This window comes from Camelus bactrianus, chromosome 24 (genome assembly GCF_048773025.1).
Source record: "Camelus bactrianus isolate YW-2024 breed Bactrian camel chromosome 24, ASM4877302v1, whole genome shotgun sequence".
NCBI lineage: Eukaryota > Metazoa > Chordata > Mammalia > Artiodactyla > Camelidae > Camelus > Camelus bactrianus.
In genome coordinates this window covers 9459102-9484297 of record NC_133562.1, presented here as the reverse complement: position 1 = coordinate 9484297, position 25196 = coordinate 9459102, and the positions used below count along the sequence as shown (strand labels likewise).

Here is a 25196-nt window from a genome sequence, read left to right as displayed (position 1 = left end):
TGGCTGGAAGACTATAAAAGCCATTTTAAGTTGGTTCCTATGTCATTATGTCATGTTTGAGGGCAAAGGTCACCATAGGTTCCTCTGTCCATAAGGGAACGAGCAATGATTTTTCTATCCTATGGTCACATGGGTTACTGTGGAGGGACCACCTCTAAAGGGGGAAGAATCTGCACTCAGAACCATTTCTTCTTACCAGGAGGACTCCCTCTGCCTTAATACAAGCAATCCACGTCCCTGGGACAATTGAAAATGGGTCTGCAAAACCATTTCCGGGGACAGTGACAAAGGCTGGTCCCTTACTCGGCTGAAAGATGATCTCCTTGCTCTGAGCAGTACCTATCAGAAACACAAAGAACTGCTTGAGGCATTTTTCCAGCAGTAAGTGTTCTGACTTTAGATATTCAGCTTTGAACATTCAGTTTACATCTGAAAAAGTTCCTGATCAGATTTACTGATCTTATTTTAAACAACTGCATGAATGCATATGACTATGTATAAAATAGGCTAGAAAGATGTTGATAAGATATTAGTGGCTAAAAGCTAGTATTGTAATCTATTAATTTATTAAATATATCAATACACATAAACTGCTTAGAAAAATTCTTTGCACATAGTAAGTATTCAATATGTTGCATTAGATATTAAGCTATTTTTTTCCTTTTTGTTTATATGCAATTTAAATTTTTAAAAAATTTTTATTGAAGAACAGGCATTCATTTTGAAATAAGAAAAAGTTTTGATTTTCTGTTTGTTTTCAGGATGCAAAGCGCTTTCCTCTGCATTAAACAAACAGAACCTTTTGCAGAAAATTCAGACACAACAAAACTGCTGCATCTGAGTCCAACGGAGGCTTTTTCTTTAGAAGAAATGTTTATTCCAAATACTTGTATTCACTCTCCTATTCTACAAACATCTACCGAACCCACTATGTGTCAGGCCTGGAACTAAGTTCTGGGGACGAGGCAGTGAACACAGCCAGCATGGCCTTCACTCCCAGATAGTGGGGACACGGGAGGGGAGGGGTGACAGACCAGAAGAGAATACAGCACAGCGTGGACAGTGATGTCTGGGAGGAGGCACAGGTTACTGCAGGAATTGCATAACTGGGGCTCCTAACTCAGATGTGGGGGCTTAGGTGAGGTGCCCCCGAGGCCAAGAAAACAAACCACAGTGTATTCCAACTGTTTGAGTTAACTGAGGGCAAATTACTGATGGAGTGTCACTTGGGAGGCAGTGGGTCTGCTAGAGTCTGGGGTCTGAACACTGGGTCTTGTCTACAAAGCTGGGCGCTTAAGCAATTTCCTACACTTCTTAGCTGTTTCCTCTTCAACCCTCTTCAGTTCTCAACGTTCTTATGAGAGGAAATGGAGGCCAAAGCACTCTGTAAATGATAAAGCCGGCTTGCTAGCTCTTCCTGTCAGTTACTACCTAATCAATCTCCAGCCTTACAAGCTTGGCTGACACAACTTGGGAACACAGGTCTGACTCGGCTGTGGATACTAAATAAAGACGCTTACATTTCAGTCCTCGATTAAGATTCCACTGATGCCATTTTGTGTCCCTGTGGATTTCCCAGTGATCTCGTCCCGGAATCTGTTTCCAGGACTAGCAGAAGCCCTCACTCCTCGCAGAACAGGCTTCCTGGCCTCATGTCTGACTGCGGTGGGACCTGCCCTCAGGAATCCCTGAATGACCCTGGAACTCTCTAGGGCTTCATGCTTTTACCACGTTCATCTTAGAAGTGCCTATCCTCACCCATTTCTCCTTGGACTATTCGGTTTGCCCGAAACAATGGGAGAATTTAGGGCAGTAGGCCAAGGCCTCTCAAGTAACACTGCAAAGGTGACACCTGCTTTACCTGAGTGAGTTATAGATTAGCTTTGCCCAGTGGTGATATCATAACCCATGGGGTTCAGCCAAGGCTCATAGGTTGTTATGTTGATTTTTTTAATGATAATTAATAAATTTAATAGCAAAATTTAAACATGCAGAATGTTGAGAGATTGACAGGTTCAAAGGATAGGGCACCTGTGTCCCAATCAGACCAGGCTCCAGGCTTCATACTTACTGAAGAGATCAACTTTGTGAAAACTGGAGAAACCGCTTCACTAATTAATCAGATCTTTAACCAAAAGAGGCTTGAAAATTTACCTACCTGCCTTAGCCCGGGATGGATAAATAGTTACACGGCCAGTTACTGCTTCAGGTCCAGGGTTAATATATCTCAGAATAATGCGAAACAAGGAGAGACTTGACTTCCCCACGTTCAACACGATCCTTACTTCATTCTGAAAAATACCGCAAAAGCATAGAGTATAGAAGAGACAACTGGTTAAAAGGAATGCTAGTCAGAGACTTTGCTCAAGTCTCACCACTGGGCTTGCGGTGAAACTACACACGCACACCAGGCACACACAAATTCACACTCAAATACACACCCATTGACACCCACCCAACAAGGACCAAGTAAATAACTCTGTGGAAGACAGAGACAGGCAAGTCGGGTGATAAATTAAAACCACTTACAATTACAGTTACAAGGAAAATGCACTCCGCTGGCAACCGAGATCCTCTTTGGACCTTTTAGTTAATCAGGCAGACAGAGCGGAATGTTAGATGGATTAGTTTAGAGAAAGCCACGGTGACGGGGGAAACCACCACTGGCTGGGAGACGTAAAAAGGGAGAAGAGAAGGAAGTGTATTACTTACTGCCACCACCCAGAGTCCATGTCGTGTACGGGACATTTGAAACAGACACAGAAATCAATGGTGGCTAAGGAGAGGTTATGAGAGCCTATGTACATTAGTGATGAAGTCTAGATGTACCCAAAATCTGCCTGCTAAATCATATGGACTTGATCTCAATCCCTGTCCAAGAAGAACGTGGGCTCTCTGCTGGGGAAAGGGGGTCCTGCTGGTCCCCAGGCCCCTGACGCTCACACAATGTCGTGTAAGGGTTTCTGAGCCCATAATCTTGAAGGAAAGATTAGACTATTTTAATTCTGAACCATAGACCACAGGTCCAGATCCAACTGCAGCCCAAGGAAAATTCATGAAACGTGGAAATTTCTCTGTCAGGGGTTCTTTGGGCCTTCCCTCCAGCTCCTCTGGTTAAAATGAAGGGGACTTGTGTGAACAGATGTCTATGACAATAAAGACAATAAAGGGTAGAACCCTTCCTCTGGGAGCAGGAGCTGCAGCTGACCCCACTGAGAACCTCCCACTGTCTCCCTTAACTTAATGGAATTAATCTTGAAATGTTAGTTCCAAGTCGGAAAATAAAAATGCAAAAATGTATTAAGGGCAGAGTCAAGTAAGTAGTGATTCGAGGGAACACCATCCAAATCCTCTGATGAAAATACTTACAGAAAAGAATTCATCATTAGAAATTCATTCCTTTGTGTTAACCAGCTGTTCTTTCAAACTGTAAACATCTGTGAGAAGGTATATACCTTCGCTCTTAGTCCTTCACATCCTATTATGACTTAATGGAATGCACTGCCTTTTTAAGAATAATGAAGATCAGAGAACTAAAGAAACTGAATTGCTGTATTTGGGGAGAAGAGAAAAACAGTGATGTGTCTTAAGATCCTAGGTATTGTTAGTGAAAGGCATCCCTAATGGCAGACTCTGCCTGGCAGGTAACAGCGTTAGAGTCAGCACGGCTCCAAAAGAGCTGGGACCCATCCCTGTTTCCGTAAGGGCTGCCTGAGCTAGAAAGAACAAGGACCAGTTTTAGACCTGCTGAGGACACATACTGAGTTACCATCATCATTCATTTGCCTCTTTTATTCTGAATTTCTCCACTGAGAAACACAGCTTGAAGAGACCAACCTTATAAAGAGATCAGCGCTTCAATGACTATACAGAAATGTTTAGCTACAAACGTGTGTAAGTTCTAAAGGTAAACAGACAATGTGTCAATTCCTTAAATTATTCCACTGCACAGCCAAGAGAGATGGGTATGGTAGAGAAGATTGGAGGAAAGGAGAAATACAGAAAAGAAAAATTAAATAGCACTGACTAAAACTCCTGCTTTATCTTAGTTTCTACTCATACAGTAATTCAGAGTTTTAAAAAAGTAAAAAAAAAAAAAAGCATTGGTCAAAGATATGCAATACAAGCTTTATTGGAATTACTTAAATCAACTCATTTTTATTCTCCACAAATGGACTTGAAGAAAAACGTCTCTCATGTTAAAATATAGCCTAACCTCATTTGGAAAACGTCTTACAAAAAGTCTCCAGAGGTAAACACCATTTTCCCTTTTTTAAAAAAAATCCCTCCATTTTCTGATTTGTTGACCAACATAAACTAACAATAAATTCTGAAACTGAGATATATGCTTATCAGTTAAAATCCACCCTTAACCCGAGCCCCATCCACACCTGGAGAACAAGAATCCTGGGCTCAGTTTTGGGGCGAGCTCACCTTTAGGCGGCTTCCCGAGGGTGCTGTGGGTGAGCAGCCAGGCTGCTCTGCCCGGGGCTGTTCCCTCCCGGCTACTTACCTGCACCGAGGTCATCTGAGCATAGCCTCTCCAGCTAAACTCAGGAAACTCCAGGGGGTCAAATCCAAACCGAAGTGCTCTTCCATGAGGTGTAGTGCCGTCTTCAATCTCGTATCTCATATGATGCAAATCCGGGAAATAGTAGTTGTTTTCAGGTCTTTTATAAACAAAAAGTAAACGTGGACACAGTAAGTGAGGTTCATTGATAATCTGACAGCCTTTAATCCCAACAGCTATCACTGAAAGAATTCCCAATAAATTGACAGAAGGCATTAAACAAGGACACATGAGAGAGGCCCCCTGCTTTTTTCCTCTAAATCATTGCTTTTACTCATGTGAACATTCACAGAAAATACATCCAACACCTACTCATTCCAAGCAGTCAAAAGAGAAAATCATTTAGAACAACCCATAGTGGTAGGATCTTTAAAATGTTCTAAATGGTTGCCAACAGTTTAGCAAAGTCAAACTGGGTCATTTACTATAAATTCATTCATTTATATACTCATATCACTGATTACACAAATGTTAATATCTATGCCAGGCACCACTGCTAAGCACCATAGTGAACACGGCATAAAACACGTCACACACTAAGTTTACAAGTTAGATGCATTCTCTCTATATGGACATACACATTTTGATCATTAGAATGACTATTCTTTGCCTTGTTTTCTCTTAAACTGTAGGCCTATAAATAGATTCCTTTCAAGAGTCCAATAACGGTGGTCACAGAGAAGGATCAAAAATAGTCTAACACTTCTGTGACATGTTATATCCAAACTACTTTGAAGTTCTTCAAATGGCACATTTTGACAGCCTAGTCACAAGCTAATAGCTGTTAGTGGATTTAAAGCCATAAAGGCCAATTAGTCAAAGGAAATAAAGGGCATGCTCCTATACTGCATAATACTGCATAAAGAATTAGGAACACTTAACGACTTTTCTGGAGGAAATTTACAAAGATCCCTAAAAGTGTTCATTCCCATTGACCCAGTAATTCTACTTTCAGGAGTATTTTCTAAAGAATGATTTTACAATGTCAAAAATTAACATGAAATAATTTTTATAATAATGAAAACTTGGAAACAATATTTAAGTGTACAATTATGAAATAATCAAAGAAATTATTAAATATTATGTAACCATTAATATTTTGAAAACAATTACAGTGGAAAATGTTCATGATATCAGGTGAAGAAATTAATAAAATTTATATAAAAATACTAATTTTTATTCATAGAAAAAACCTAGAAAAATGTACAAAAATACTAAAAGGGGTTTTATCTGGGTGGTGGAATGAAGATTCTTCTTTGCCTTTTTACTTTCAGGTACTTATTAAAATTTTACAATGAACACATATTACATTATCACAAAAACTATTTAGAAAACAAAGCTTTCTAAACTTGCAAGAAAAACTCAAAATGCACAGACAGAATCATAAACAAACATCTGGAGGAATTTAGGACAAAAAAACCCTCAAGATTTATCAACTTGGAGGAAAGGTACTGTGGCATCTATATTGCTGGTTAGCCATCCTTGTATTTCCGTTATCATCTACCGCTAAATCAAAGGACAATCTAAATTTCATATATACATGTATTGGCTGTAATGTCAAAAGTCAATATTTTGGCCTCAGGGTGGGTGATTTATTCTATTCTATTTATTCTATTTTAACTTCAAAATTACCCAATCACCTACAGAGCTGGAAGGAGGAAAAAACTCACGCTGGTTAAATAGGGCAAAAGCTCACTTTATCAACAGGAGGGTGGAAAGAGGTAAAACATGGGTGGAAAATGTTTCTGAACCAATTTATGAAGTTCCTCTGGTCCATCGTGAGCCTCGCTGGTCTGCAGGGAAACAGACTACAGATGTGCCTTATTACTGAGGCCCTGCGACTCTCTGACGCTGAGAATTCAAATGCTGGAAAAGCCGAGGAAAAGCAGAGAAGCACCTTCCAGGTACAGACGACCCACCCTGGCTGCGTTACAGGTCTCTATGAACCTGCTGGCAGTGCAGCAGTGAAGGTGCTGGAGGCTGAGAAGAAGGTGTACTTCATGAGAGTTTCAGCACATGATTAAAAGTCAGAATACTAAAACTTAGTTGTTTTCTTCCTTCCACATCCATCCATTATGGGTGGATCATGGCTTCAGACAAACACAGAAATTGCTAAATAGGCCGGAAAAAAGGACAGCCTACCCCAGACCTGTTATAACCACCCCCAACCCCGCCTCCCGGACCTCAGGCTCCTCCTCGCTCCCTTGGTCCTATAGTTTCTTTTAATTTGCTCCTGCGTGAGATGAGAGATGCCCTCTCTTATAAAATTGCTAAAGTTTTCTTACCCTCCACTCCCCACAGTCATGGGTCCCAAGGGAGAAGCAGGAAGTGCATCTCCTTGGCCCAGGAGCCCTCCCGTCTGCTGGGCTCCTCCATGTGATTTGTCCATGGAGGCTGGGCCGTGGGAACCCACCTCGAGCATCCAGCCCGCATCTCACCTATGGGAACTTTCCAGTGAGGTCACTCTGTTATGTACAAAGTGGAACAGTTTTTAGGGCAACTTTACCTCCTGCTTTAATTAGACTCACTGACAGGTGTCCGGACTACAAATGACAGTACAGCTTCACTGCCCTCGCACCTTGGGACTGCCTCTCTCTCCACCAGAGCTGTCAGCACGGGCAGGACTCCCTGAGAGAGTCCTCAGGACATCAGTATGGGAAGGGACCTCCCTCAAGACTCACCGCTGGCAGGCCTTCCCCACGACGTGCTCTCGGCACTGGCAGACTCCAGAGGGCCCGCTGCACATGGGGGTGACGGCTCCGCCAATGTCACACCGACATCCTGAAAGTCGGGAAACAGCTGTGGTCACGCATCAAAGCACCTGCACGCTGGAGGCTTTCCCTCCCTCGGTGAGAAGCGGAAATCAGGACGCCCAAGGTTGCAGGGTCGTGCTTTCTTTCCCCCGCCACGTCTTACATCCGGCAGGTGTCTGCAGTATGTAGGAAGCTCTCAAAGTAAGATGGCATGACCCCCCCTGAGAGTCCACTTGAAAGCTGGAGCTGCACTTGTAGGCCAGCTCTAGTACTTTGTGCAGTGTAAGGGGCCAGCAGCCCAGGAGCTGAACATGCTTTCACCACACAGTGCTACTGTAAACAACGTGTGCTAAGCAGAGGCTGCTTGAGAGATACAACAGTAGCCTTGTGGGGCGACAGACCCTGCAACTGTATCATTTAACACAATATTATCGGAGCTTTTTTGATAATGCAAAACGTATCTTTGAAAGTACTAAGTCGCGACATTATTTACATCTCCCTCATGACTCCACCCATTCCAATTATGTTGGTTTTTTTTTAATAATTAAAAAACAGCGTGCTGGTAGAAGAAAGGTGGAAGCAGCCCTGTCTGCAATTTATTACTAGTTTTAAGGAAATGTTTGGCCAATTTCCCAGGACAGAGTTTTTCAGTCCCATCCCATCAGAAAGTCTGCCAGAGGACAGTGAAGTCAGAAGCAAGGTTATTCTGACAGTCTTTGTCCAGCAACACCTGTGCCCTGCTCAGGACCCCCCCCCCCCCGCCGCTGGAGGGATTTACCTTGACACCCAAAGTAATTGCCCTTTTCCAAAGCAAAATATCCATCTTCACATGTGTCACAGGAATCACCACTGACATGGGACTTACAGTGACAGTCACCATCTAACTGCAGAACAATGAGCAGATGACAAAATTTGGTAAGATTACATAATCTTCTAATCTTCAAGATTTAAAACTGGCTCATTATGTAATACGAAGCAGTGTAATCAGGATCTAAAAACTTCCAAGAGGATGACCGTGTGCTGTGTAATTACAGAGGCACTAACACCCACCTGCAGGAACCCCACAATCTACTGCTGCCAGTCTACTGGCACCCAGGAAAAACCAGCCCACGTTACCTGTCCGCACTCTCCAATTCCGCTCACGGTTCCCGCCACATGGCATCGGCACTCTGGGAAGATAAGAGAGCAGCCTTGGACCAAGGTTACACAAAGGGCAGTCCCGGCTCTGGGAGCAGGACACACCCTCAACATGACATGTGCAGTCACTTTCTAGCCGGCTCAGCAGGACTCCAGTTTGTGCCCGAGGCCTAAGGCTGGACCGCTTTCTGGGGTCAGCAGCACAGTCAGATCAATACCATCTACCTACAAAGAGTACTCGTTCATTTACGACCACGCATAAAAGACAAACGCTGCAACACCGTGGGATTTTTTTATTCTGATGTCAAGGTCATTATTGACATGCTCACATGAAATTACACCCTATGGAAGGATATTCGCTCCACTTAGCCATCTTAAGCTTGGTGGTTTTTAAGTTCCTATCCTGGCTTCAATCTAAGCATAAAAGGAAATAAAATTAAATCGGAAGGAGTGGATTATAAAAACAAGGCAGAAAAACCGTTTATCAAGCAGCTGCCGTCCATCACAGACAACATAATACATATTGAAACAGGATATAAATCCCTTGCTGAGATTCTGAAGATGACAGAAGTTCTGCCAAAAGTGGGGGGAAAAACCCATCAAAACATTTATACAGAATTTCAGACAAATTGAACAGATTAAGTCAATAGCTCTTCTGTGGGTTTAGCCACTGAGGTAGAGAAAAGGAAGTTACAATATAGTAAAATGTTGTATGTAGGAGAACCTACCTGAACACCCATGGGGGTTTCCTTTGGCCAGATTCCAATATAATGGTTTGCAGATGCTACAGGCAGGACTTTCAACATGAAGCTTGCATTGGCAATACCCCTTAAAAAGAAAATCACACTAACATCTGACATAGAATTAAGAGCTTTCCAAACAAGTGTTCTGAACAAAGCTTGTCACAGAAACACATTTTGGTTGTGAAAAGTAAGTTAAGTGTATCCAGGGGAAGTAAAAGTACTGGGTTGATTTCAACAGCCTGCTCATTGCTTTCGTTTTATTATTTATTTGTTGTACACATAATCCATGTTTGTGCTTAAAACAAAATTGGAAAATTTAGGAAACATTTTTAATTACTCTTATTTGTAACACTGTCATTATCTGTTGATTCTGTTCCAGCATGGACTATAAACTCACATGGAAAAACATCTGAATATTTAACATGCTGAGAGTCAGTAGAAAATTATGTTTATCTGCAAGCATTTCTGTAGTGTGCAAGGGTCACTGCCTTGCTGAAACATCGCCGAGCCTCAGAGTGAAGATGCAGAGCCAGCCCTTCTGTTCCAGCTTCTCCAGGCTCTGAGGCTAAGAAGACAGATAACTTCTAAAGTGTTTAGAAAAATGAATCAGAATGCCATAGTATTGTGCTTGGAGTAATAGTAAATAAACTGCAATTTCTTTGTACACAGACAGCTTTATTAAATGTGTACTAATCTTTGATTTTCTTAACTTTGATTATATGTGTCAGGCTTATGTGCAGGGCTCCTGGGTGGCAATGCCCTCAGAGTAACCTATAGTAAGAGCTAAACGCCAGGAGCCTAGAATTCAAAGTTTAAATAAACCATATTCTTTTGTTTTCAAAAAAAATCACAGTGTCACATATGCATTTTGAAAAAGAGCAATGGCCTCTTCAAGCAACTTGGCCTCAGGTCTTACTTTAATTTCATTTTAATTTCAGGAAGCTCCCGAATGTGTTTGTCTCAAGCAAGCATCAGAACAATAGTTAGAGTTGCTTTTACAAACCTCTACTCACCAAGCTGGAGTCCAGGGTACCGGCGGGATGGCAGGCACTGCGGGAGCCTGTGTATGATTCAGAAATGTTTTAAATGTCTGGGGGTTTAATGTTTGTCTCTGTGTTTTGATGTTTTGAGTTGTTTTGTTTTGTTTTGTTTTTAAGATTTACTTGTTTTTAAAACTAGTGCATCTACATTTATATTTTTTGATAGAAGAGGGTCAAGGACTTCGCATGTAACTCAGAAAAAGACAGCATGAATAATCTTTATGGTCCTTAATCCCCACATCACCCCTTCTGCCACTGAACAGCTCTACCCCCTGCCCACTACTAAAAGTTCACTTCTAACTGATGATGTAGGGGGAGACTGGGAGTCTAGATTTTTGAACATCTTTAGGGTTATCCAGAAGAGGGCAGTATTGTATCAAGAGATTTTTATAATTGCCCAATTAGATGTTACAGAATTTTCTAAGTACATTTTTTAGTTAACCAAGACTTAATTCCTTAATTATCACAGCCCCTTTATTCCCCATCTGTACTCAAATTATTTCTAAAATCAATTTGCTTTCTTGCCTTAGTCAGTATTGTATTACAAACCCAATATAATCTCTTCAATAAACTGGGATCTTACAGTGTCTCAGTATTACTACAATACAGCATTAGAAATGAAGTGAGGTTGGGTAAGCCTGCTCTGAGCCTCCTTTTTTAAATAATTTAAATAAACCCATAATATGATCTTGTTTTCTTACATGCTGCTCCCTAGACTTTTTGCCTTTATTGTCTCCTCTCTGTCTTTCTTTGCTTCAGCTTTCCCCTTGGTCATCTTCTCTCTCTCTCTTTCGATGCTCTCGAATTCTTCCGTAATAATCAACACAACCCTCCAGCTCCTTGCTGTTTTCCAACCCAGCCCTGCCGAGCCTTTGGCTCCTCCCCAGGCTGCCGTGGCTGCCACAGCACTTCCCACGGCACTTCCTTCCACTCTTGAGCCCGTGGGGGCTAGGACACCCAGCCCAGGACAGCCTCCCTCTCCAGGGACCTCCAGGCCTTCTCCAGGGCGAGCAGCCTCCTCTGACAGCTGGCTACCGTTTCCACTGGCAAGAAAGCCTGGTCTCAAGGATTCTGGTCCGTGAGGCTCTGGGGACTCAATCTGGACAAATGACTCCACATGCCAGGCTCCAAGTGCCATCAGGAGCAGGAAGGGCTGTGAGAAAACCACATCCTCCTGATGGACGTCTGGGTCAGCCTTTCTCAGCTGAGAAAGGGTCCTTCCCCTGAAAGCAGCGGTCAGGACCTACTTGCCACTGGAGGCTGCAGGCACCGAGCGCACAAGGGGATTCCTGGGGCGTCCTCGGTCTGCGCCCTGTGCTACGGAGCCCAGCACACTCTCACCTCCTGTATCTACGGAGGGATGAGGACCGACAACCTGGGACAGCATTTCCTCCTTGCCTCACTCTTTCCAAACTAAATAGACTCGGTTCACCCGACTCCCGGCCCCTCAGACCTGTGCTGAGGTGTGATGACACAGGCCCCCAGGAGGCCAGCGGCAGGAAGAGAGAGGAGCAGAAACCCAGCAAAGGCCTGCTCTGCTCACCAGCAAGGTGACCTGTCAGAACACCTGCAGGGGACTATGGACAGAGCAGCCACATCGGTGCCACAGCCCCGAACCAGAGAGAAGCCCTGATGCCTTGGGAATTTGCCTTAGCTAATGGGGTCACCTTTGCCACACTGCTATACAAAGAACTCACATGCAAGCCAAGAAACACAAATTTATAACACATGAAAATTTTCTTAAAAATTTTAGGAAAAACTCATTTTAGATTTCTTTGAAGATGCATATCTGACATGAGCATTTTCAATGGACTAAAATTGGGGAGGAACCAGGGAGATTAGGGTCAAGCATGTAGAGGTGACCAGTGGTGGGTCTGCAGGGGTTGGCTGGCTTCTCTGGGAGGCTGGCTGCTCCCACTTCAGAGAGGAACCCGCCCCCCGGCATCCTGGTGTCTTCCCTACCTTGGCAGTGGGGGAAGTCAGAGGCTCCGGAGAGACACCTGTCACACCGCTGTCCAGTGATCCCCGGCTGGCATTCACACTGGCCAGTCACTGGGTTGCAGGGCGTCTGGTAGGAGCCGAGGGCTGAACACTGGCAGGCTGGGTGAAAAGACCTCAGTTAGACCCAGGGCAGCAGGGCATGGGACCCAGAAAAGAGCACGGAGGTGGGGCCAGAAAGACCCAAATCCAAGTTCCAGCTCCACCTCTTATCAGACTTGGAACCTGAAACAAGTCACCTAACTGCTCTAAGCCTCAGTTTCCCCTTTCTTAAGTGGGAATGATATTAGCGTCTACTTGACAAGGTTGTTGCCAGGATTAAGTAAGATAACACTTGAAAGAGTTCAGGACGGTGCCTGTCTCATACTGAGCAATCAGTAAGTGCTCCTGGTTGTTTTTCTGCTTTGTTTTGCTGTTGTTAATTTCACATTCAGCAAGACCGGCTGGCCATGGACGAGGGCTTTAGGGAAGCTTCTCGCATTCAGTAATGGTGCTCGCTCATCAGAGGAAGATAGAGGGAACAGCAGATGGGGATGTGACTCAGTGGAGGGGACACAATAATTTCTCATCCCACTGGGGATCCAGTGCAAACCATTCCAGTCCAGACTGGCCTACAACTCTCCCCTCTTTTATCCCCGTCCACCTCTCCTCGTGCTCCGTTTCTCAAGGTCAAGTGTAACTGATTAATTGTGAAAAAAGTGATGCATCAGGGTTGGGAATGGATGGGGAAAGCATGCCAGTTTTCCTTCTTCCACCTCAAGATGGTGAATAAAACACGCTTGGATGGAGAGAAGAGATTCTGGCCATTCCCCTCTCTGCTCCGTCCCACCCAGCCAGGTTCCACCCAGTGTCTGCATTTAACCTCCCACAGGGCTGCAGTATCATTCATCACTCAGCGTCACTCACTCAGCATCACTCAGCACTCACTCTGCAAGTACCTGCTTCTGGGAAGAGGAGAGCAGTGGAAATGGCCCACTGACCTCCCGAGCTGGAGGGTTTCACATCTTAAGAACTGGAGAAAGTTACCTTGTTGAATTCCACTGTTACAGAGTGAAGTTCAGAAGTTAAGTGACATTTCCAAGGTCACCGAACTAGCCTGCAGCAAAGGGCTTCAGTCTCTGAGACAGACATTTCTGGATTCAAGCACCAGCCCCACCACTTAGGAGCCATACAATCACGCACGTGACTTAGCCTCTCTAAGCCTCAGGTTCCTTTTCTAGAAACCAGAGTTGATGCTAGCATCTCCCTCATGAGATCGCTAGAGAATCAGCAGCCACAAGGTATCGGGAGCATCATGCACAGCGCTTGCACAGAGGAAGTGCTCACTCCTGTTAACATCACCATTGTGATCATCTAGTCCCCCAGTGCTCAGGAGGTGCTCTGAACACCAATCCACGCTGCATTAATAGGGATCAGTGGATTAGTATTCCTGACTTCCAAATTTATATTTGGTGTATGCAGTAAGAATATATATATACACAACCTGTTTGCAAGGTTTCAAACTTTCCACACTTGTTGAGGCCTTGGGAGAGAAAAGATCCATGAGATAAAGTGCCAATTCCAGTGATTTACTTGCAGGCGTCCTTGGGCTCTGCAAAGCCCCACGGCGCTAAGCCTTGGAGCGCGGCGCTCCCGAAGGGATGAGACCATGCCGCTTTCACTCTCTTTGACAGCACTCAGCCCAGGCCCATGAGTGGTGAGTTACTCCGAGACTGCTCTTCTCTGCTAATGATAATGGTAGCTTTTGCCCAGAGTTGTTCGTTGGAATCATAAAATACTCCCTGCTGGAAGCAAACTTTGCTCGTCTCCTCATTTACAAATTCCCTGGAACTTCAACCAGTTTATGTGACTTGTTCTGAGAGGCCCAGCTAGGGACTGGCAGGCCCGGGAGAATTTACCATCATTCCACCCTCCTATTGTATACACGGATATCCAGCAGACTTTGAATGAAGGCCTACTGTGCTCAATGGCACCATGACTAGGTGAGGGGGTGGAGATGAATATGAAAAACACACATTTCCTGACCACAATGAGCTAGAAATCCAGAAGAGGGCTGGAGAATTATCCACACGGTGTGAAGCAATGTTCCCGGCACCACTGCCTAGAAACCGAATGTAAGAGAGGTGAAGAGTCATGCCTAGTGCCCCCAGCCAGCTCCTGGCAGACAAAAGGACAAGGACTCAGCTCTTCTGCTGTCTGGGTCAGCGTTCTTTCATGGCCCCAGGTTCCCTGCCGGCCTGTCTGCAGAGATCAAGTCCCTAACTAGCGGCAGATTACTGGGGAGACAATCTTGGGCTCTGTGATGATTAATTTTTGCATGTTATCTAGGCTACAGGCTTCAGACATTTGATAAACACCTGTTGAGATGCTGCTATAATGGTGTTTTGTTATATGTGACTGATATTTAAACCAGCTGACCTTGAGTAAAGTAGGTTACTCGCCACAGTGTGGGTGGGCCTCATCTAATCAGTTGAAGACCTTAAGAGAAAAGACTGAGGTCCTGGAGGAAGAAGGAATTCTGCTTCCAGACAGCCTGAGGACTCCAGCTGCAGCATCAAGCCCTCTCTGGATCTCCAGCCTGCTGACCAGTCCTGCAGACTTTAGAGGTTCCAGCCCCACAACCATGTGAGCCGATTCCTTAAAGTAAATCTATACATCTATAAATATATGTATATATATATGTATACATATATACATACATACACACATCCGACAGGTTCTGCTTCTCTGGAGAACTCTGACTAACACAGGTTACTTCTGCTATTCTGCCCTACAGGAAAGTGAACGCACAGAGGAAAACATCCGTGCAGGCAGTCGGGGGAGCAGTAGGAGCCTGGAGCACAGGGGGGCAGCTCCAGCCAGTATAATGTGGGTGACTCCGACACTGACTCCCAGGGCCAGAGCGCTTGTCCAGGGAGCCTCAGGAGATGCAGAAACACTCCAGAGGTGACAACAAAGGCACTGCCTTAAACGCATGTCCATTATCCCAAACCATGAGTTTCTCAATCTGGCATCATCCTTTGTATTTCAATCCAATATCAAGGAAAGCTGCCAAATCCCAAACCCAAACCCCAATGCTGGCAGCCTTTTTCTCACTCTTGGAAATACTATAAGGCCTTACAGATATTTTAACTCTGCTCTCTGTTTTGATCCAGGTCCTTCAAAGTTTCTGGAGTATTTTCTTCTCATCTGCTCCTTACTGTGCTTCTACTGAAGACACCTTTGTTTCCAATGAGTATAAAGGAAAATGATAAGAAAGGTCCAGGGAATCGGGGGTTTTGGCTGCTGTGCTCCCCCAAACCTTCCAGCATCAAGCACAGTCCTGGCCCCTACTATATGCCAAGTAGATATTTGTTAAACGAAGTAATAAACAACTATCGAAATCCTTTTCCCGGTCCAGCCCTGCGGCTCTATTGCTGTGTGTTCTCTCTCTGAGTCTGCCGTGAGAGGCACTGCCCCCTCTTCCCCAATGCCGCTCTTCCCCAAGAATGCCATCCTCTTCCCCAAGACGCTCACTTACAAGACAACACGTAAATTACACGGTAAACAGGGCTCCTTACTGTTTCGGAGATACTCCCATTGCCTGTGATTTTAAAGCTTTTCCTTCTGCTGAAAAAGCAGGCTGGTGCCTCCTGCAGTTCAGAACCGCGAAGCCAACCTCCACAGTTCCACAGTAGCCACCACCTTCCCCCTCTCTGGCTGAGCGGGCTGAGGGCAGATCAAATCTACAGAAAATCTTAAGGCTTCTTCCAAACAGCCACCTCAATGTTCTCCTAGACAAACAGTAAACCACAAAGTAAAGGACTGGTTCAAAGCAAAATCGCACAGAACTTGGCCCAGCCCTGTGGGTTTTGTTTCCCGCCTTGGAAAGGCTGGGAGGGCTCTCCCGGGAGCATCCCAGGTCAGAAACTTCCCCCTGCAGCACCATCTGCCAGCGACCGGCACCCTGGGTCTCTTCCTGGGGCCAGTTTGTGATTCACGAGAACATGCTGACAGGTAGGAGGCTAACCTTGCACGGGCCACCACGTATGTATAGGAGTTTTCTAAGGAATGACCTACAACCAAAGCCCAAGGACTACAGCAAATTCCGGTGGGGACTGTTTGGGCCCTGGGGCACCGAGGTTTGGGGGCAGCTATAGCACGAGTGCCTTAAGCTCCTAGTCATGGGAGGACCCCTGTTTCCACACTCCCACCCTCCTGGCCTCTGTTCCAAGGGCTGACTAGTTGCTACTTAGCAATTGCACTGGAAAAGGGGGAGAAGGAAGGAAAGAAGAGGAAGAGAAAAATGAAGGAAAGGAATGTAGAAATGAGGGACAAAGAGGAGGAAAAGGGAACAGTAAACCCTCAAATGACCAAGTTACCAGAGTCAACATGTGTTTTGTGGCCAAGCCAGGCGTCAACATACATGTAAACTTTCAGTACACATGGACAGCTCTCCCACGCAGCCCCGCACCTACAATTTGACCTACAAGAAAGAAAACTAACTGCAGGGCACTTGACTGAGTCAAAAATAAAATGAGAAGGAGGCAGCCTTGTGCTTAGAGAAGTCTGGATGAAATTAAGTTAATGCAAAACATAAAGACTCGCCGGACTGCAGCTGGCAAGAACAATTAAGAAGGGTTTTTAAATTCTCTTAAAGAAGACTTTTAAAACCTTTAAAGCAATGCAGAGCACAAAGCCATACGAACATTTTTTTGGCTAGAACATAGCAGACCATCTGATGTAGCATTTGGGGCCACGCTGATTTGATTCTAAAATCATGAGCCAAGCAATCAATTTCATCTAAAAAAGATCACAGATTAAAATACTGGGTCAGCCCTTGAAGCTAGACCAAGTTCAGATTTCAGTGAGTCTGAGCTTCAAGCCACTGGCTTCAATGCCACCCCCTAGGAAAAAATTTTAAAAGATTAAAAAAGCTGTCAGAAAAGGAGAGCACTGGAGAAGGGACACCATCGCTGACAGAATGTTGGAGTGTCCCAAAGTCTTCCAGAGCCTAACGGTTCAAATCTGGAAGAACAAACTTCAGGGCAGATCCCTACACCCCACCGGAATGAGGCAATGGTGCACGTCCAGTGAAACTGGGGAAAGAGCTCTTAAGCAGAGGTGGGTTCTCTGAGGCTAGATGTACTTTGGTCCGGTTCACGGAGACAGGACTTGAGGTTACTGCCTCCCTCCATCCTGCTGGAATCCCAAAGCCTGAACGCTGCTTTCTCTCGCCCTCATCCACACTCGGTGGAACTGAGGAACAGGTGGAGGAACAGGATACCCAGAAATGACTGTACTTCCTTACTCCAAATACACTCACCCTGGGGGTTAGGGCTTCCTCACATGGATCTGAGGGGGCACAATTCAGCCCATAGCAATGTGTTTCCTAGGGCTGTTAGCTACAATCTTACCATCACCTGAGGCCTAAGAATGAAGCCAACATACAAGGCAGCCAAGTTGAAAGATGGAGAAAATCTTGGCAGACCTTGCCAGCATCTTTTGAGCCCCTGGATCTGAAACCAAATATGCCTGAACTGTTCAACTACAACCAACAAATTCTTGCGTTAAACCGGTTTAGGTCAACTTTTCCGTCCCACGAAATTGTAGAATGCTAAGTGAATCTTGATTCACCAAAATGTTCCCATTTTAAAAGTCTTCTCACAAAACAGTCCTCTTACTAAAAGATACTCTATACCTTCCTTCCTTCAGAAACAGATACTTAGACATAACAGTTGTCTTATGACCCAGAGCGGTCACTAGGGTGTTCGTTAGCCCTCTCTAAGGGTGACTCTCCCAGTAGCTCCTGCGTTGGGTAAAATTATTTGCCCTTGGTTAGTGGCCTCAGACTGCTGTACTTCTTAAGGTTCATGTCTGCTTTTCTGTTTCCTGCTTTACTGTTAGCTTGTTGCCCTGGCAACTTTCCTTCCCTAATTTCATGTTTCTAATTCCCCTTGGGTTTAGCTTGGAAAACAAATAATCAAACTTAGTACAATTATTATCACCCAAAAAAAGAAGAAGAAGAAGAGGAGGAATGGTGGGAGAGGACCTCTGGGCTTCTTTTAGTAGCAAAATACATGGATTTTCATGCACATTTTAGGGGTGTGCTTTTTTAATGTCCAGAGGCAACCAGGGTTGGGAGATCTTATTGCTTGGTTCTCACTTTTGCTCCAAATACATGAGCCAGATAACCAAGTTTAAGGTCAAGTCTCAGGACATGGACACATAGACCCTTCTTTCTTGTTAGGTTTAAGGCAGAAGAGTAAAGAGAAGATTAAGGAGTAAGATAAAGCAGGGTTTGCATCTCGAACTAGCTCCTTACGGTCATCTACTTGGTCCCTGCTCCTGGCCTAGAGATAATTCGTACAAAACAAGACATAGTGGTTTCTTGCCCCTTGAACAGGTTTGGGAAGGAATTATCCAGTGTATGTGGACATAAAAATATCTTCAGGTGAAATGGATTTATCAGGTTATTGCTGCAATTTACTGAGCAATGTGTCAGAGCAGCTTGTCCAGTCACTGTTTGGTTAAAGGTTGTGCCACTGAGGCTTCCACCCTGTGTTGTGCGTTTGCGTGCAGCTTGGGGGATGTCTTTGAGTCTGCCCTGTATCTTGCTCTGATTACTCTTGAGTGGGCACAATCTAGCACGTGCAAGAAACCTTCCCAGCTTCCAGAATGACCTATGATACCAGGAAGGCCCTTCTTGGCTGCACTTACTCTGATTCTCTGTATTAAACGTCCGACTGCCCTGCTGTTTGGCTTGTATCAGAGCTATCTTGCCTCGTTTTAATTGCTAAACACCAAGATCGATCACTGCGCCACTAGCGCTGAAAATGAGGACCTGCTTTTCCTGGAGTGACGCTCCTGCTCTCCAAGCAGGCAGTGGGGGTGAGAGTGGTAGCTCCTGGTCATTCCCTGCTTGCCCCTCCCAGCTTGGAACCTCTACTCGATGAGACAGCTGGGGTGGGGATGACCAGGACCCCAGTATTCTCAGCCTGTGGTGCCTGGCGGAGAGTCTCCACCATACAAGTGGGGGCTGGGTAAGGAAAGACAGACCTGGTCCTCTGCTGAGCCTGCCTGGAATGGAGCTTCTGCAGCACAGGGCTGGGGGCAATGAGAAATGCCAGCATCCTGCCGCTGCTGGCGTGAAACTGTAGCCCCAGACTGGGAGTTTGGAAAAGAGTGAACCCCCATTTTCTTGCCCAGGGTAGAGCTTCTATAACACAGAGCTGGGGCAGGGGTTGGGAGGAGACAATGGAGCTCAAACATCACAGGCTCCCATTGTTCTTATTGAGATCTGTATTTTCTTAAATAAATGTTTCTTCGTTTGCTGTATGACCTCAGGACAATTTTCAGAGCCTTTAAATGATTTTTTTTTTAATTTCACCAGTTGGTGTTTTGTTTTGCTAGAAAGAAGGTCTACAGACCCCTTACTCTGTTGTTCTGAAAATTCCCTCTGTTTTATCCCAAATATACCGTTGCATTTTCCACCCACCTTAAAATGAATTAGTTCTAGTAAGTAAAGAAATGTGGATAAGAGCATTCTTAAAATGTTGTATTACTCTTCACCTCTGTATCCAAAACACAAAGGCACAAGCTAACAGGCAGTCTTGTCCAGGAGAATGATGAGGTTGGCATATTTGCAATTCGTTCTGCCAGGATGAGTCTGGAATTGTGGCTGTACAGAGGAGGAAAAAAGGAAACCTCTGAGACACTTTCAGCCATAAGAACGTTTTGCTTTTGCTAAAAGGACGGCAGCTGAAGCAGAACCAATATGAATGTCAGCCGATTACGTAGAAAGTTAACATGAGACACTCTTGTCCACTCCTTGCCCCCAAAGAGTTTCCATTTAAGATGTGATTGGGCCACTATAAACAAACAAACAAACAAACGGCGGCCAGAAAGTGCTTCCTTGTTGTCGACCCAGTGTAAGTATCCGGTGGAGGGGATGAAACCAGCCACACGGCTGCCCTGAACTCTCGTCCTGCTTTTGTCGAACAGACCTCGTCTTCACTACTCGTGATCTTGCCAACTCCCGGCATGAGCTCCTCCAAGTCTGGCCCCTAGTGGACATCTGAAATGGCAGGCCTCCATCCCGTCTCCCTCCTGCTGGCTTTTTCATTTTGTCAATGACAGACTTGGTGTCTCCAGCTTAACATGGAAATGTAAGCATCCCTGCCTCGTGCTCCAAAACTTCACCGTTCCACAGGAACGACACACGCACTAGGACGAGCCAGCCGCACCAGCCCAGAGTCGGCCTGGCACAGACTCTACATCTAGCACGATTCACACAACTCCACCACGAGCGTCACCTGTATGGACGTTTCCACGGGAAATGCACTGGGCATCCCAAATTCTAACACCCAATTTCTCTGGTTGAAATCAAGGCAGAGAAAGAAAAGGTACCCGCTGCCTTTCCTTACCCTCCCACCTGCCGGGTGACCGAATCTCTGGGCAGGGACAGCTGAGAGCTTCTGTGGCCCCAGAGAGGCAGAGGCTGAGAAGTGGGGCAGAGGCTAGAGGTCTGTGACCAGGACATGTCATGGGGCCAGGAGGAAAAGGAAGGGCTTGGGCACAAGCACACAGACATCTGTGCAAACAGGGAGCTCAACTGGGGCTGGGGCTGCAGGCTCTTAAAGGGATGTAGAGGGACGTCTAGGGCAGAGAAAGGAGGGCTAACGGAATGATAGCTGCCATACAAGTGTGTGCTCCCCAGGCTCTGAGAGCGGACACGTCAGTGCACACGTAACCTGCATGACCCTGACATGTCACAGGGCGGGCACTGTTACTAGGAAACTGAGGAGCAGAGAGGTTAAGGAACTTGTCCATGTTGATAGCGAATGTGAACCTTGTTCTCTGCCATTTGTCTCCTGCTTCGAGGCAGGTCCTTCCTGCCCTGTCCTGCTCTCCCAGCTCCTCAGTGTGGCTGACCTCGTGGATGACATCGCTTGGCATCGATGCTAACTTCCTCCTGCGTTCGGAGGCTGGAAGCCAGAAACAGCACTTCCCAGATTCCCCTGGAGCTGGGTTCTGAATGCCAACTGGGTTTTGCAAATAAGAACAGGAAGAAGATTAGGAAGGTTGAGGTTCTCTGCGGTGTCCCGTCTGGCTTCCTGGGCACCACGGGATGGCCATGGAGGCGGCAGGATTGCAGTGCTTCTGTCCCTGAGATGCACCACAGCCGTCTGGGTCTAACCCCTGGGAGCCTCCTTGGACGTCCAGCCTAGAGCCTTCATGACTCAGGTTAGCACCTAGTTACCCACAGCGAGTCCCTGTCTCTGTTTAGTTCCTGCCCTGAGCCCTGACTCAGTCTTCCTTCTTTCTGTCCCCTCGTTTTCCCTACAACATTAGCCACTGGGAGAAGAACACAGGCAGGCAGTGGGGAGGAGACGGAGGAGAAGAATGTGGGCAAATTCATTCATTCATTTGCTGTTCACCCAACATTTACTGTACACCTGTCACGCTCTAGAGCCTGGGCCACCACCTCCTCCTCCCTCCCCGCCTCCACTCGCTTCAGTGACTCTCACTAGGACGGGGTACTAAGTGGAGAGCGAGGAGTTGGTGGTTCTGTGTGTGCTGCTCCCTCTCCCTGGAACACCCTGCCTCCTCCCCTCGTCTACCCGGCAGGGTCCTAAACACCATTCAGGTACCACCTCCTCTCCAGAGCCAGGACTTGCACCCAGGCGCTGACTCCAGAGCCCATGGGCTTGACCACCAGGGAGGACAGGGCAGACAAAACAAGAGAAAGGAGGTGACGTGGCGGGGCCAGGAGGACAGTCACACGTAACATACCTATGTCAGCCAGGGGCTCATTCATGAAACTGCAGGCAGAGCTCTGCCCGAAGGAGCCTCTGCATTTCCTCAGGAGGACACTGACCTCGCGGACCGATGGGCACCCTGGACGTGTTGCCCACTTACCTTGGCAAATAGGGAAGGAGTAGAAACCTGAGCGGCAAGCGTCACACCGCGGGCCGCCCACCCCGGGGCGGCACAGGCACCTTCCGCGGGCATCACATATCTCAGGGAGAACACCTTCCAGGTCACAGTCGCAGCCTGTGGAGGAGAAGACACTTTCAGAGGGGCCTCCGTCCTCCGTTTCTTTGTGAGTTTCTCCCTCCGCCCAGGTGTCTGACATGGAGACACAGATCCTGAGTTATCTATGGCTTAGACATTCCTGCCCCGAAGACCACATCTTATTGGGGAAGCGAAACATCTGTTCAGGAGAGATCAGAGATGCCACTCAGGAACGTCCAAGGTAGGCACTAGTTTGCAAAATACCTACAACCTTTTAGCATCTACCCCTGTGGGTAGAGCCCAGGTCCTCTTCCTATTATGCCAAGAAGACATGCCAATAACTGATTTTAAAAGCCATGTTCAAGGTGTGTCCCACATTAGTATACATATTCAGGCCATTCTCATGTTTAAAACATCTGCATTTCTATCAACAACATTAGCACCTAAATCTGCAAAATGGTCCCTTGCAGAAGACCCTGAAAGGCTTCAAGATTTGCCTGGGTTCCCCCTATTTAACAAGGAAGGGAAGTCTCATGCATTTTGGAAAGATTTTCTACAAGGGTTCAAATAATAGATAGTCTGAAAAGTGAGCTAAACCCCACTCCTTCCCTCTGCCCTTTTTCAGGTAAAAGGTGAGTAACAAAGTTATGGAATTTTTTTTTCTTTTTACAATAATTAAGAAAAAAGACCGGGTAAATCAGAACAGCTTCACAGTCTTTGCCTCACCTCTAACTTGCTCTAACTCGTTAATTGAACAGCCGCCTAATTTGACAAGCAGGGCACTGGACGTGTCCGAGGGCACGTTCATCACAAGGGAAGCTCTGGAACCCAGGCTGGCGTGAGCACCGCCCTGACCATCCATCACAGCTGCCACACAAGGTCTCAGTGCCACGGCCCCGCAGGCTGAGAAGGTCACAGAAATGCTGAGGTTTACTGTCAACTACAGTCTTGGCATTAACCCAGGCACTGGGATTCAGTGAGAGGCTTGAACTTTACGCAGTATTGAAGTCTAAGGAATCCCGATTTACAACCATTTGTAAACAGAAAGCATTTGGTACCAATGCATTTTTAAATTTCTGTTTCTGAAATTCACTTTTTAACTCACCTAGCAAATACTCCCACACAGCGCTGGAGCTGGACACCTCCGAGGCCCCTGACTTCTCTCTTCCGCTCCCCTCCCACACCTCATCACCAGATCACAGTGCCTATATCTCAAGAAAGTGTCTGGAATTCTCCTCTCTTCCAGAGTTCCAGAACCTTCCTCCAGGACCTCCACCCTGTTTGCCTGGATTATTCCGAGAGCCTCCTAACAAGGCTGTCCACTTCCCATCTTGCCTCTTCCAATCTATTCCCCATACTGGTGTCAAGAATGATCTTCCTGAAACACCAGTCTTTTCGTATCACTTTCCAGTTTCAGTCCCTCAGCAGTGACGCAACTCCTTCAGGGCACAATCCAAAGTCCTTGACATTGTGATACAGAGACCCTGCCAAATCTTCCAGGCTGCCAGAGCCCACGTGGAACCTTTGCACAAACTAGAAAAAGGTGTCCCTTCCTCAAGATGCTTCCCTGTCACTTGCGTAAAATCGCTCACCATATACACAATCTGCAACGCCCTCAGTGGCTGTGACGCCCCCTTAGGTGGGGTGCGGTTGTGCATCTGAGCCCTGCAGCCCACTCTGGTCTGGTCCTGATCCTCTCCTCTCCCTCCCCTAAGACTCAATTCTCCCACTTTTTCCCCAACCTGGTGACTCAGTCCCAGTGACCCGCCTGCCATCCCCCCCCCCCATCCTCATGCCTTGTCTTAGCTGCCCCTCCACTTGCCCGACTCCTTTGTGTGCCAAGACTTGGCCCAGAGGCCTCCTCCTCCTGGTCCAGGGAAGCCCTTGCAGAACCTCTACCATCTTCCTTCCTTCTTTCCTCCCTCCCACTCCTCCTTCCATCCTTCCTTCTTTCCTTCCTGCCTGCCTTCCTGCCTTCCTCCCTCCCTCCATCCCTTCGGTAAGGCTGTAAGTTTGCCCCTCCTGTCTGCTCCCATGGCCGCTCACAGCCTTAACTCCTGCTGTTCTAACTGTTGGCCCACGTGTCTCCTGCAGGCGTGGGAGCGTCCAGGGAGCAGGGACTGTGAGCAGGCAGCTGCCTTGGCCATGCCTCGGACAGAGTAGGCACTTAATAAGAGTTCAGTGAATGAAGAATATGTTATACATTCAGGATGACCGTTCTCTTCGGTAAACATCATTCCTCGAATTCCACTTTAGTGGCATCTACACAGAGCCTCCAAGCCAAGCTACCAGAACTCACCTGTCCCTCTCCAAGTCTTATCTGGCAGGTTTCCACGCCAACAGCAGCGGACCTACCCCGCCAGGCAGATGAAATGCGCAGCCTGGGGAGGACAGGGAGGGACACAGCAGGAAGGCACATGACAGCCAGCTGTCTCCAGCCTCTCCGAATTCTCGGAGTTCCCAGTCATTAGCACGGGCCCAGCCCCGACCACACTGACTCAAAGCTTTGGCAAGGGCAAGTAGCTCCTTACAAAGTGATTGCGGAAATCAAAACCTTTCCGTGGTATTTGTCAAGAAACCTCCAGGCGGCCATGTCTTCAGGCCAAACGGGCCGCCTTACACAATCATCCCAAGACGGCATCAATCTCCTAAAGTAAGAGCCTAGAGTTGCTCTGAACCTGCTGAATCCCCTTGTCACTGCTCTCTGTTTGAACTCGGAGGCGTAGAAGTGTGCCCATGCCCGTGGGCCCAGGCCCCTCTAGAGTGAGAGTTTTGTGCATTCTGTCATTTTCAAAAAGAGAAGATGTGTCCATGAAACGTCGACTTCCTAAAATAAATGTTACATGGTTGTGGATGATCACTTGGACCCAGAAAAGCCAAATAATATCCAGAGTCACGAAATAGAACAACAACAAAAAAAACTAAAAACATTCCGACGCGCAAAACCGTTCTCTTTGTG

At 46.4% G+C, this 25196-nt stretch overlaps 1 protein-coding gene across 13 annotated transcripts in view; it reads right to left on the bottom strand.

The window, feature by feature from the left end:
• The window catches only part of LAMA3 (laminin subunit alpha 3), a 211988-nt gene that overhangs the window by 105729 nt on the left and 81063 nt on the right, over positions 1–25196 (bottom strand). For 7 of the 13 annotated variants that reach the window (XR_012502025.1, XM_074352160.1, XM_074352159.1 and 4 more), the window contains 10 exons: positions 22142–22276; positions 12206–12343; positions 10217–10263; positions 9189–9288; positions 8440–8492; positions 8102–8207; positions 7252–7351; positions 4514–4670; positions 2159–2291; positions 197–339 (listed from right to left, as the gene is read on the bottom strand). Coding sequence is in view for 9 of the 13 variants with exons in the window: in XM_074352160.1 (XP_074208261.1) it covers positions 197–339; positions 2159–2291; positions 4514–4670; positions 7252–7351; positions 8102–8207; positions 8440–8492; positions 9189–9288; positions 10217–10263; positions 12206–12343; positions 22142–22276 (1112 nt within the window). In the remaining 4 variants the exon portion in view is untranslated. Of the gene's footprint in view, positions 1–196; positions 340–2158; positions 2292–4513; positions 4671–7251; positions 7352–8101; positions 8208–8439; positions 8493–9188; positions 9289–10216; positions 10264–12205; positions 19902–22141; positions 22277–25196 lie in introns of those variants that run through there. The other 6 variants (XR_012502026.1, XR_012502027.1, XM_074352158.1 and 3 more) reach the window with 4 other exon arrangements.